The sequence below is a fragment of the Xiphias gladius genome, chromosome 4 (assembly GCF_016859285.1).
Source record: "Xiphias gladius isolate SHS-SW01 ecotype Sanya breed wild chromosome 4, ASM1685928v1, whole genome shotgun sequence".
NCBI classification, from domain to species: domain Eukaryota; kingdom Metazoa; phylum Chordata; class Actinopteri; order Istiophoriformes; family Xiphiidae; genus Xiphias; species Xiphias gladius.
Genome location: NC_053403.1, coordinates 24,473,532 through 24,486,025, shown reverse-complemented (window position 1 = coordinate 24,486,025; position 12,494 = coordinate 24,473,532). Strand labels below are relative to the sequence as shown.

At 40.8% G+C, this 12,494-nt stretch overlaps 1 protein-coding gene across 9 annotated transcripts in view; it reads right to left on the bottom strand.

The window, feature by feature from the left end:
• The window catches only part of fynb (FYN proto-oncogene, Src family tyrosine kinase b), a 90,630-nt gene that overhangs the window by 44,121 nt on the left and 34,015 nt on the right, over positions 1-12,494 (bottom strand). For all 9 annotated transcript variants that reach the window (XM_040124408.1, XM_040124405.1, XM_040124406.1 and 6 more), the window contains one exon: positions 451-707. In XM_040124408.1, coding sequence (XP_039980342.1) covers positions 451-697 — 247 coding nt within the window. In that variant the 5' untranslated portion in view covers positions 698-707. The remainder of the gene's footprint in view (positions 1-450; positions 708-12,494) is intronic.

Genomic DNA, 12,494 nt, shown 5'->3' with positions numbered 1-12,494 from the left:
CATTATTTCCACATTCGTTAGAGCTTCTGAGAGTGTATCTAACTACATTTGGATTAGAGAAAGTTTGTGTTGTCTTCAATAAACTGAGAGAAAGATGAGTGACATTGACGTTAACACAGTGTACAAGACAAAACCATGAAAACAGAAGTGATTAAGAATATAGTTGAAATGATACATTTGCTTTTAAATTTGAACCTGTTTTGGAAAGTACATGAGTGACAGAAGTCAAACAGTAATGATGTGCTGAAGGAAGAATCCCTATTTACTAAAAATAATCTAATAAACCTCATTCAAGTTTATACTGGGTGAGCATTTAAAATGTATGAGTATTATTTTTGATTTTTATATTTGAGCAGACAGTGCAAACAGGAATAAAATGTAAAGTCTGGTTTTCCCACACTTCTGATCATTAGTGTTCCTAACTATCTTTGAACATCACATGTCCCTTACCCGTCCCACCACGAGTCCTCAGGGTTCCAGTGTGAGAGGAAGTGCTGACCCCTCCGAAGACGGTCATCCCCTGTCCGACAGGGGCGTGGAAATTGTTGTAGTTGGGTATGGCGGTGACCCCGAAACTGGGGTAGTGCTGCGGCGTGGGGTCGGCCCCATAGCGGTAGCCTGCTCCCTGGGAGATGCTGGTATCTCGGTCGTCTGTGAGTTTGGTTGCTTCCTTATCCTTGCATTGCACACAGCCCATTATCTAAAATCTGAGTGAGGACAACAAGAGAAAGAAAAAACATTAGGTTGGTTTAGATGAATCTGGTCTTTAGCTGTAAATCATGGAAAGGAAGTGGTTAGAAAAATCAAAACACACAGTGACAGTGTTCCAAGATAAAAACCTCAAGAGATTTATGAAAGACGGTGGGTTGAGGGTGTGCAAAGCCCCATCTGGATCATACTGTAACTCTTAACTGAATGTGAGAGTGGAAGATCAACAATAAGAAATAAAATGTAAAAATAAAAACACAAACAGGCTAACAGAGCCTTAATGAAGGCAATGAATTCAATTTATAGACTATAAGCTTGACTGGTGGATCGATAAGTTGAAACATGCTGTCTGGAAGAAGAACAAGCTGAAAGAAAAGCGCTCGCCTGCAGAGCACAAGAAACAGAACTGAACTCATCCCTCTGTTTAAGGTTTTCACTCATCAGATGACACCTTTCCACTGATTAGCACTCTGGTCTGGGAGGCAGAGACCCTTTTTATAGGCCTGACACAAAGCTTGGTCTCTGGATGACTCATACACACAGTTTGTCTCTTTCATGGTCAGGAGGAATAACGGTTCCTATTACACTGATGTGTGGGAGGCTGGCTGGAGAGAAGGGGAAATGTGGAGACAAGGCGCTTTGCTCTCAACGCCACCGAGTTGAGGGAGGACAGAGCGTGTTGGCGATTGGACGCTGGAGCTGACCAATCAAAGTCGGCCTGAGCTGCCAGAAGTAAGAATCTTCAACTGTCTTCCAGATGTTGGATGATATCAAAGCATTCAGCTCTATTATTTACCCTGCAGTCTACCTATTTACCATTTCCCATAATCCTCTTTATTTAAAACGTTCCACTGAATTCCTGCATGTTGGTAAGCTGCAAATTCCGACTCTCTACTTTAGAGCCTGGAATTTTAAGTTGCAAATACTGTTACAGCAACACCTATAGTGAGCATAACATAGAAATTATACAAAAACATCAACATAAATGTAGGTTACTTTAAATTTTATTAGCGCAATTTAGTATTAAACTTCCATGACGCTGAGGCCTTCACAAGAGACATATCAACCAATATCAAAGCACCAGTAGCCAAGACATCCTTATCCCTGTATTCCCTTCTATGGGTCAAGCTCGCATCATCACTCCCTGCCAGGCAAATGCCTACATCTTTCAAACTTCACAGCTCAAGCTGAATGTGGAAGTTCATTGTTAACAGTAGAAATAGAAGTTGACAAAATTATCTTAACAAAAGCCTTGTCTGCAATTCTGCTCACCACAAGATCATGAAACGATGACAACTAAGCAAACTCTATCCAGTGATGAAGACCATGAGATACCATTGAAAACTCACTTTTGTCCGTGACCCACACCTTCAGTTTGTAACTTTCTTGAAAAAAAATTGCAGTCTCCAGTCGCAAGCTGAGATAAACCTTTGTGTTGTCTTTATCCACCGCCGGGAAAATGACTCAGTGGATCATTTTCCCTATACATATAAGGAATGGAATGAATAAAAAAAATCCTATGACCAGGGATGATGAAAGTAAAAGTGAAATGATCATTTGCACTTAAATTTGAACTTGTTTTGGAAAAAAAATGAAGACTTTATCTGATGTGTTAGCGTCCAAACCACTATCTAATCAAAACAGCCTTGATTTTCTAAACCTTATCGTTTATCACACATCTGTTTGCTATGTATCATTCAAGTTTTGAGAAGTACTCCCCATGACTAGTAAACTCATCTTTATGTATAAAATCAATGGGGAGTCCCTTAAAGGAAAGTTGTAAAAAGTTCTAAACTTTATTGACTAGATTTGGATGTACCATTTACCACAATCTTTACTGGACCTGGAAAATCAGATTTAGTCAAAGAAAGTAAAGCCTGGATGGATTTGCAGTTGCCTAAGCGACTATTTCGTTATTCTGGCTGAAAGCAATGAACTTAAATATTAAAATAAAATTGTACAATCAATTTTAAAAGAGCTCTGAAATTGCTTATTTTTGGTATTCCGTTTACTCATTGGTTGGTCTTACAATTCATGTGTCCCCTGTTTTAACATGTACAGTTTAGTTTAATTTGAAGACAACTCTCTTGAATTCAAAAGATGGGGAAACTGTGCCTCCTAAAATGAGTGGATTAGACGGGTACAATGACCTGCCCCTCAGAGGCTTGGAGACTAAAGGAGCATTTAAGATGTACCTCTTTTTTCTTTGTTTCAGTGATAAAAAATATTAATACATTTAAAAATCCTTTTCGACTAGTCTTGACTGAAAGTACTGCGATATATAAAGCTGAACTTCGCTGAACATTGTCTGCATCTTCCAGCCATCTGCAGCTCTGGATTTTTTTTCCCTTCTTCTTTACTTTCTGTTTACAGAATTGAACAAAGTAATTCTTTCTTTCCGTCTTCTTTGTCAGCATTGTGGAAGACGTTTATTTGAATAATCTTGCTGACATTGCCAATATACAAAGCCTAACGGGGGTTCCATGCCGCTGTTTAGTACGAGTGGCAGTGTTTGGTTGACTGATCTGTACAGTTTGAGAATAAGAGTCGCAGGTTCTGGCTGTGCAGAAAAGCCGATTAAAATGTGTAGTGTGAGTTAACACAACTTTCAAGATCAATAAAAACACACAATGTCTGCCCAGTGTAAGGAGCACATTAGTGATACTGTCACCAAGATCTTAACTTCAAAAAATATTTTTATGACTTTATTTTTACAGAAAAGTTAGAAATTGTTGAAAACATCAATACAGTGTGTGATTTACCACTCCAACTTTGATGTTGACCTTTAAAAAAAAAAAAAAAAAAAAAAAAAAATCTGTCTTTTACAAGCCCCCCATCTTTATGGAAGTGCAAAACAACTACCAATAAGATAACTGAGTTGCACTGCCCTATAAAATCCGACTTTTCTTTTTGTAATAAGCCGAAACTATTGGGTTGCAACAAAGCCAGGAATCTATCCACTGTTGACAGACAGACTGCAGAAAAGAAGGAATGTTTCTGTTGAACATGTGCTTGTTAGGAATAATGTACATACAGCTCTGGACTACAGACTTCAGCCAAAACATCTTGAGATGAGCCACACCGCAGCAGGGCACAAGATTACCCTCAGACAATTTTGTGCATTCCCAGAGGAATTAATGCCATCTAATTGTTTCTCTGCTAAACAAAGATGAAAATAACTGTATGTTTGGCATGGTTTATCAATGCATACACATGAGCGATAAATCCAGGCTCTCCTGGGAAGACAAAGTGCCAGTCTCGCTTTCAGCTCCAGCCTGTCCTCAAAAGTGTCACTCGAGGATATATTTTACACCCTACTTTTTCTTTTTCTCTCCCCTGCTTTCCTGCTGTCTTCTGCTCTGTTGCGTCATCTGACTGCGGAGAGGAGCAGGAAATGTATTCACTTTGTGAGGACAGAGAGAAGAAGAAGAAGGAGGAGTGTGGGCTTCCCCTTCTTAGGAGTCGCAGTTAATGAGAGGAGAACCAAAGGAAGGCTCCTCACTCTTCCACCAATCAGCAGTGTCACTGACAAAAAATTACCACTCTAAATTGAAATAATCACACTTGTCATTACCAGCTTTTTGTTACCACTCTATCGACAAGCTGCTGGAGACAAGAGGAAAAGATGAAAAAATATTGCGACAATGATATAACGTTCCCCAGAAGAGGATTCCTAGTGGTTTCAATCACCACCATGACCTTTCGTCAGGCCAAAACTTGAGGTTCAAATGAAATAATCTACTGATTTACGTAGCAGACGGTCCTGAAATTTGCTGAGCACAATCATGTTGCCCAGAGGATGAACTGTGTCCATTTTGACCACTCAGTGACCTTTTCTCTAGCACCAGCCAAGGACAAGTTTATATTTTGTCCTATTTGTAAATCTTGAGGAACATCAACCATGTTGTTCCTTCTGCTCAACCTTTTTCATATTGTGGATTGTAATAAATATTGCAGCCTCCTATATATACTGTCTAGTTACTTTCCTCTGTCCCAGATGGATTTAAAACTTTTTCTTTAAGCAACTACCCGGTGCTGTTGGCCAGATTATGCCGGTATCACCTCTGCCTGAAGTTTTTTTTACTTCCCTTTTTTAGTTATTGTAAATGTACAATATGTATGAAAATGTGTTTGGCTTCCAACAGCCGCCCCCACTTTGGTGGTTCCCAGTAGGTGAAATATCTGGATTCGCTTATTTCTGATGCTGAGAAATCTCTTTTCAAACCTTTTATCTCTCCTTTTACCTCTCTTTTTATTAGCAAAAAGCAAAGCAGGTTAATGATTTTTAACTACCACTGGCATATCTTTTCAGCGGTTAAAATGACAACCACTAGTGGCAACAGATCAGCTTTAGCTAATTAACGTTAATTTTGTGGTGGCTAAAATGAAATTAGTTGCCATTTTCTGGTTAATGTACTCTCTGCAAGTCTGTGTTTGTAAGATCTCATAGATTGTTTGTCTTAAACTACCCAAGGACCACCAGTGGAATGCTAGTGTTAGTTTTCCCAACGAGAGCAACAGAGTGGCATCAATGGAAACTACCTTGCTGATGGTGTCAAAACGTGTTTAGGAGAATCTCCAAGTTAAACTTTTCTGAACACCATTTAAATATTCTACGCTTATCAAATCAGGACCTCCAGTATTTGGAGCCAGTAGCTTGAGAAAAATAAGGTATAAACCTAAGAGGCCAACATTATCTTAATGTCGGCTAAATTTAATCAACATTTTTCATATCTAATGCTGTTTATGTTATTTTCAAGTGGTAGCTACAGATTTTGAACATCATGTAGGCTGCCGCTCATAACTGCAACTTCTCTGCCCTCCCAGCCAACAAAAGGTGATTACAGATCTAAACTGATTATTTGTATATTCTTTTATATTTGGATATATATTGGTTACAGATTTATAGCTATAACAAATGAGATTCGATACATAATTCCAAACCATTCAGATCTTATAAAATTCTATCTAATCCCAACCCTAGTCACTACTCATAATATTGTATCTAGGGCAGGAGTATGCATGTTTGAATGTATGTATTTAAACCCTTGTTCCTCTATCCAATTTAGTATACTGTTGTTAGGTACAGTGCCTCAGTGACTACAGTTCTCCAGACTGGGTATGGCTATGTGGGTTCATGTCTCTTCAGTTTTTCTCATCTTACCTCTTATCTCTCTGGGTCTGTGTATGTTCAGTAAAGAAAAAGAGGGAAGGGCCAAGACAAGAGCGAGAGCATTCAAAATTTCACTGTTCTTTCAATAAAAATATAAAATTAATATTGTTGTCTTTAAGGGCCACTAGGAAGTTTTTAACCTTGTAACCTTGTAGTCTTGTTGACATCCCATGCAGCTTTTTATATCAAGATCACAGCTCTCACAAAATTATCAAGGGCTGCCCTTGTTTAGACTCAGGTCTTTGGTAATGCCAGCGCAGCTACTGGGAGTAACCCTCCTCTACCAATTAGCACAGCAGCCCCATACTGACTTGACACACCGTGACCACTCTTTCAACATAATTACAGACTGATCCCTCAGATGGCACACTGGTGCAGGCAGAGGGCAAAATACCTGTCAGTACAATCATAGGTTGTCACAGGAAGTGGGGGTGTTGGAAGGAGAGAGATTTTACTGTATTATTTGCATATGTTTTTTTTTAAACCAAACAAGAATGCGATCTTTACATTTATTCTGTCTCTTGTTTGTCTCCTTTAAATTGCCTGGTTATAACAGAGAGAAGAGAGAAAAGTAGAAGCGGGTGTTTCAGTGTGAGTGTTTTACTATTCAGAGTTGTAAAATGTCAGTGCTGGTGTGAGGCTGTCCTTATGTGCGGAAACACATCAAAGGGGCTTAGGAAGAGGGCAATATTAACTCTGTGCTTGTTGTAATCAACTTGGTTTGACCCATGTCAACAACCTGGCATCAAACCCAAGAGTAAAGTGAAATGGCTCACATATGCAGCACTGGTGCAGCAGAACACGCCATGACGGCGCTGTCAACCAGCGCTGTAATCCTGTGTGACAGCATGCGGGGCAGGCAGGGGGCCAGCCGACAACAGCAGCAATGCCACGCTCCGTGCAAGACTGCAGAGCATTTCTAATCGTATATGCTCACAGCAGAAGTCGGCTCCGATTGAAACCACAAATTGCTTTGCATTCTGACTCTTTACATAACCCATGACTGGCAGAGGCAGGCTGAATCGGCTTTTGGAAGTGAAACAAGTGTATTGATCCCTTTGAGCTGGAATGAAAGCTGTTCCGGTGCAGTTGTTAAATGATAATCTTTGGAGGAAGGATCACGGGTGATAAGTCTATTTTCAGGGAGAGTGATGACTTAGCATTACAGCTGGTCATATGGAGCTGGATGTAGATGGTTTGGATGGATTTTTGATTCTGATTAGGGGCAGATCACAAGTGATGACTGTCACAAAAACACACATATAAATACACCCATCCATGTGCGAACACAAACACACAGAGTATCTCTCACCACTGCGATATGTAAAACACTGTGGAGGCACTGCTGTCACACTGAGTGACATTACACATCAAACAGTCAGTAATGAAAGTTGGAGCATTATTATGCTAGTCTGCTGCTGGCAGTGACAGACACGGCGTGAAGAGCCAGGCACCTGTAAATGAGAGGGTTACCTTCACTACCTATTTCTACATTACCTTTTAACAATACAGACCCCATTTGTCAAATGGCATATTATGCTATTGCAGTGATGTTAGGATATCCTTACTTTTAAAATCATTTGGTTTTGTAAGTTCAACAGATTCTAATGTGTAGGTTACAAATATACCAGCCTGGTTCCCGACCTCGGAATCACCACCCCCCTGTTGGATTTGTTGAGCAATTCAAAAAGGTCTGATGTTGCGCTCGTTGGCAACTGTTTCGCCTGGTTGGAGAAATCGAACAACCAGAGCTTTGTAGGCAGGATTTAGAGTGAGTGTGTCATTTCCCCACGTAGTTGGCTGGCTGCCTCGCTACATCCATAAAAAATAGGATCAGAAAAACGGCCACAAAAAAGGCGGTAAGATTGGATGAGGTTGGATTGGATGCAGCTGTGCAGAATGTTGAAAGTCCACATAGATATTGCTGTAATTGCTGTGAGAAATGATCAGTAATGCAGCCACTACTGTAGTTAGTGCATTGAAAATGATGTTAGCTGTAAAAATGATTTACTTGCTACAGAATAGTTAGTCCATATCAAAACAACCGCCGCCACCCATTCCCCCACGCTCCCCATTAAGAAGTTAGCTAACAGGAACACAATTGGGCTGAATGAATGCAGAAGTGTGGATGAAGCACAGTGGCAATTCAGTCTGCAATTAAGTTTTACAAATATCTGGTGCCTTGGATCGTCAAGTTTTTTTTTACGTAAGTCCTCTTCTACAAAGACAGCTGTGACTGTTAAGAGCCGTTTGTCCAACTCCTTCCTCCATTGCCTTCTGAAGGCCCAGTTAGTGCCAATGTCATCACTGACGGCTCTCTTTGAACTGAAGGCTCTTTCATCTCTTTATTTCCCCCTTCCTTCCCTCCTTTTCACGCAGCCCTCTTTGCTGATTAATTATTCCTCCTTTGCAGAAAAAGCCGGCACCTGCTTGCTGTAGGGGCTGTTTTGCAGTTTGCTTCCCCAGTCCCTCGCAGGAAACAGCTCTGGAGGCAACTACAGCAACAAGCAAAACTGAGGCTCATAGGATCATTTTCACTAAAATTTACTGTTGCAAAGACTATCGGAAATGCAGACAATTTCATATCAGGCACCATGAATTATTCTTGTTTTGTCAAAATAAAAGCTTGAAGATGTAGGTAACACTATACAACTTTCCATATTCTCTCATGATTCATGAGGGAAATCCAATTACAGAGCAGAACATGACCAGTAGTGGAGTCAGATCTATAATTAGTTAACGCAAAAGGCTATTCACATAACACTGGATGGATAAAATTCATTAGGTTCTTTAATTGGAGCCAAAGACCTAAAGTACCTGAGGACGTAAAGAGCGTGATTAAAAGAGTTCATGGGATGAAAATTGATTAACTCAGCGTGAAATAAAGTGCTGTCCACCTGCGCTCCACGTCTATGAAAAGATGGAGGAATAAAGAAGGGTGTTGGGGGGATTTGTCCAGAAGCACGCCCGTGCCACGTGTCACTCCGGGTGAATAATTCATGGGCCGGCTGTGAAGAGCTGATGGTATGTCATGGTGTTTGGGGGGTGTTTGTTTTTGATGGGGAGGTGATGAGTGGGGTTCATTAGAAGCAGGAGAGGAGGGAGGGGACTCTGAGCTCTGAGTAGTTGGTGTAGGAGGTGGAGAGCTACTGTCGTATAAACCCCTCAGGGAAGGCTTTTTCCATCCCTTTAGTCATTGGAGGGCTGAAGTCAACCCTGTCAGGATTGTGTCTTTCTGAATGAAATCTCCTCCGGCTCCACTAGAGTGGAAACATGTTGGGTGGAAGGTGGCGAGAAATAAATAAAATATAATATATATAAATATAATATAATATATATATATATATATATGTACACATTACAGTATATAGCTGTCAAAGCATAGTTTCAGCATTATTGCCCTTGACATATTCAATTTTGAGGACTTATGATTTCGCCTGTCTGCGACTTTGTTAGTTGTCTCATGCTGCTTTGAAAACGTATATCAAAGTGCTGACTGCCAGACATTTTTCATATCTGACAGCGGGAATTAAATGTAGTATGACCAAATGTAGTAGTTGTTTGTTATTACTTCAGAGTTCTTTTCCATGAGCTGTTTACATTATTTTGTCTGGCCCCTGCTCATACACCAATCAGCCACAACATTAAAAACAGTTACAGCATGAATACAACTGTAGCCAACAGCTATGCTGCTACAGATATGGCTGTGTCACATCAGCATTTTTAATGGCAACATTTTAACAAAATCTTTTAATTTCAATCAAAGTAAACTGGCTAATTCATGCCGTTGATATATTGTAAACTGCGGTGACCTTTGAAGGAACAGAGAGAACCAGAGTCCAAAATGGAGGAGGCTATCATGACAGCTCTGCTGTACAACTCACAAGTTGACAGAATGTCACAAAACAAAGCTCCCAGCACTACTCCTATGTCTGCAACGGCCTTCCTTTCCTCGGTCAACCAGCATGGCCGTAGACAATGCAAACAAACCTGCTGTTTCTCACCCTGTTGTAGTGCAGACAACACATTGTGAAATAAGTTTTCACTTTACACTGTCCTCATGCTGTGCCCTTCATCAGGAGGGAAAGAGTGAACACAAAAATAGACAAAAGACAAACACAGAGAGGGAAGGAAGTCTGGAAGGAGTAATAATAAGGTCGAAAATTATTATGGGGCAGGGGAAAAGAGCACAGAGTGGAGGAAGAACAGTGGCTGATAGAGAGGAGGAAGAGGAGGTGGGAGAGTGAGACAGAACTGCAGTGAAAGAGAGAGCCGATGGGCTGGAAGGGAACGCGGCGGGTGATGAAATGGATGAATAGGGAGAGCGGAAAAGACATGTGGGTGCAAAGGAGGAGCAAGCGCCCAGGCGCTTGACAAAGGGAGCAGGCTAATGATGGGCTCTGGGTGTCACATGCTACACCCCCTTCTCTGCTGGGGGAATGCCTCATCTTGGCACTCCCAGCGTAACACCCTGCCAGTGTCATGAAGCATCCCGCAGAGGGAGGAGGCCTGTGCCAGTCAAGGTTATCCACTCACATACACAAACACACAGGCAGATGGAGGGATGTACAAACACACACATCAAATGCACCACAAAAACATCGCGGCCTGCTTTACTTATTCTTATACACACAAGCTATAAGCGTGAGTGTATGCATGCATCAAGTCAGCAGCTTACTGAATTATCAACACAGCGGCAAGTTACTGCGAGCATCAGACCATGCTGACAGAGAGCTAGGTCACTACAGCTGACCCATCAGTTCAACCACAATATTTACTCACTGCCTCAGTGTTCCATCAGATGTCTGAACTGTGTTCCCTGCTGCCTCACCTCTCGTCAGATCTATAGCTCACTGTGAGGGCAGATCATTAATCATTGATCAGTGAAGAGGAGACAATGTACAGGAGAAAGATGAAGTGCTAGGGAGATTGGACAGAACGAAGGAAAAGATAAATCAGAATGTAAGGGTAGCATGCCTTGTTAACTGGTTACCTTTAATGGCAACAATGCATTATTTCCAAGGCTGAGCGATAGTACATTACAGTATTCGTTAACTACAACACTATGTGGGGTTATAGGTTACACACTGAGTGGGAGCTGATGTAACACCAGTAACAACAGTCCTGAACGATACTAACGGGTATATCAGATTTTAGGCTAACGTCGCAGTTCTGTCCTGCTCTGCGTTGGATTTAGGGAATTTTACCTAAGATGACTTTACCAAACTTATTTGGCAATTTTCAACATACTCACAGAGCAAACATTAATTAGCTAGCTAGCCACAGCTGATAGGCACCGAGTGGCAAATGAAAGGCGGCATGTCATTTCATCCAGCAAAATAGACTCCATAGTCAACATTTAAAAATGAGAAATGTGGTGCTTCTGAAATCAAGGACTCATTATTTCAAAAATAACATCAAAAACTGAGGAACAAATTTGTCACTGTTGTAAACTGCTTTTTCATTTTTACTTTTATTAAAGTTTCCCAATTATTTGTCGGTTCCGTTTTTGTTTCCTGAGCAGTTGCTACACCAAACCAGTCATAAACAGCTTCTTTTTCTGTTGCAAGTTGTGAGACAAAAAAATTCCTCAACATCACACACAAAAATTCTGCAATTTTAGCATAAATGTTAAAACAGATTTAAAATTAGTATGTAATATACCATTTGGGTCACAATTTGGGTCAAACAAACTATACATGGAAAGAGAAACAAAAACAACTACTGTATATCCTCATGAGTGAGATATGTTGTTAATGTTGCACAGTTACTGCTCTGTACGTAAACAACTCTAACAGTGAGAACTTCATCTTACAAGGTTATAGGACCTTTTATATTCAGTACGTCATACTGTATATGGTTTGTCAAAGTGTCCCTAATTATGTAATACTAAGCAAATACTGTATGCGTGAACAAACTATATATTTTTTGGCGGTAGACAAAAAGATGGTTCTCCTGAATGACAGTTTAGGCGTCTACCCTCTGAAGGTAGCCCTTGTTCAGACAATCCTGGCTTCATTTCATGGGGTCACTGAGGTCAGCTGGCACATCACAGAGGAAATGCTGCCGACATGACACCATTGCTGTAGCAGCTGCGATCCCTGCCTCCTGAAACACTCCTGCTGCCTTCAGGGTAGCATCCACCATGCAGGCTTAAGCATAATAAATGAGAGCAGCCTCCCTTTTCCTAGCAACCAGGCAAGCGAAGGAAAATACACACAGTTGACCAGAGACACTAAGAATTAGCCGGCTTGGATCGAAAAGGAAAACTTGGGTAGGCTATTTTAAGTTGGCCCGAAAACTGACAACAGGATCTTTCATGACTGTAAATGACTTATGACCTCGGGACAATGTCAGTAAAGGAGGAAATGTTAAAATGAGTGGAAATAAAAAGAAAAAAAAACTCATTTCTCCCAATGCCAGAATACTACAAAAAATACTGTAAGCACTTAAATTATGCAGACTTCACCATACATGAGTAGCTGCTACCGGCCTCTCCAAGGTCAACATTTAAGAGTTAAGCACTCCATTTTGGCCTTGAGTAAGCATTCCTGCAATTCAGAGCCTAGTGCCTGCAATGTGTGGTTTCAGTTTGTTTCAAAGAGGCCGGGTG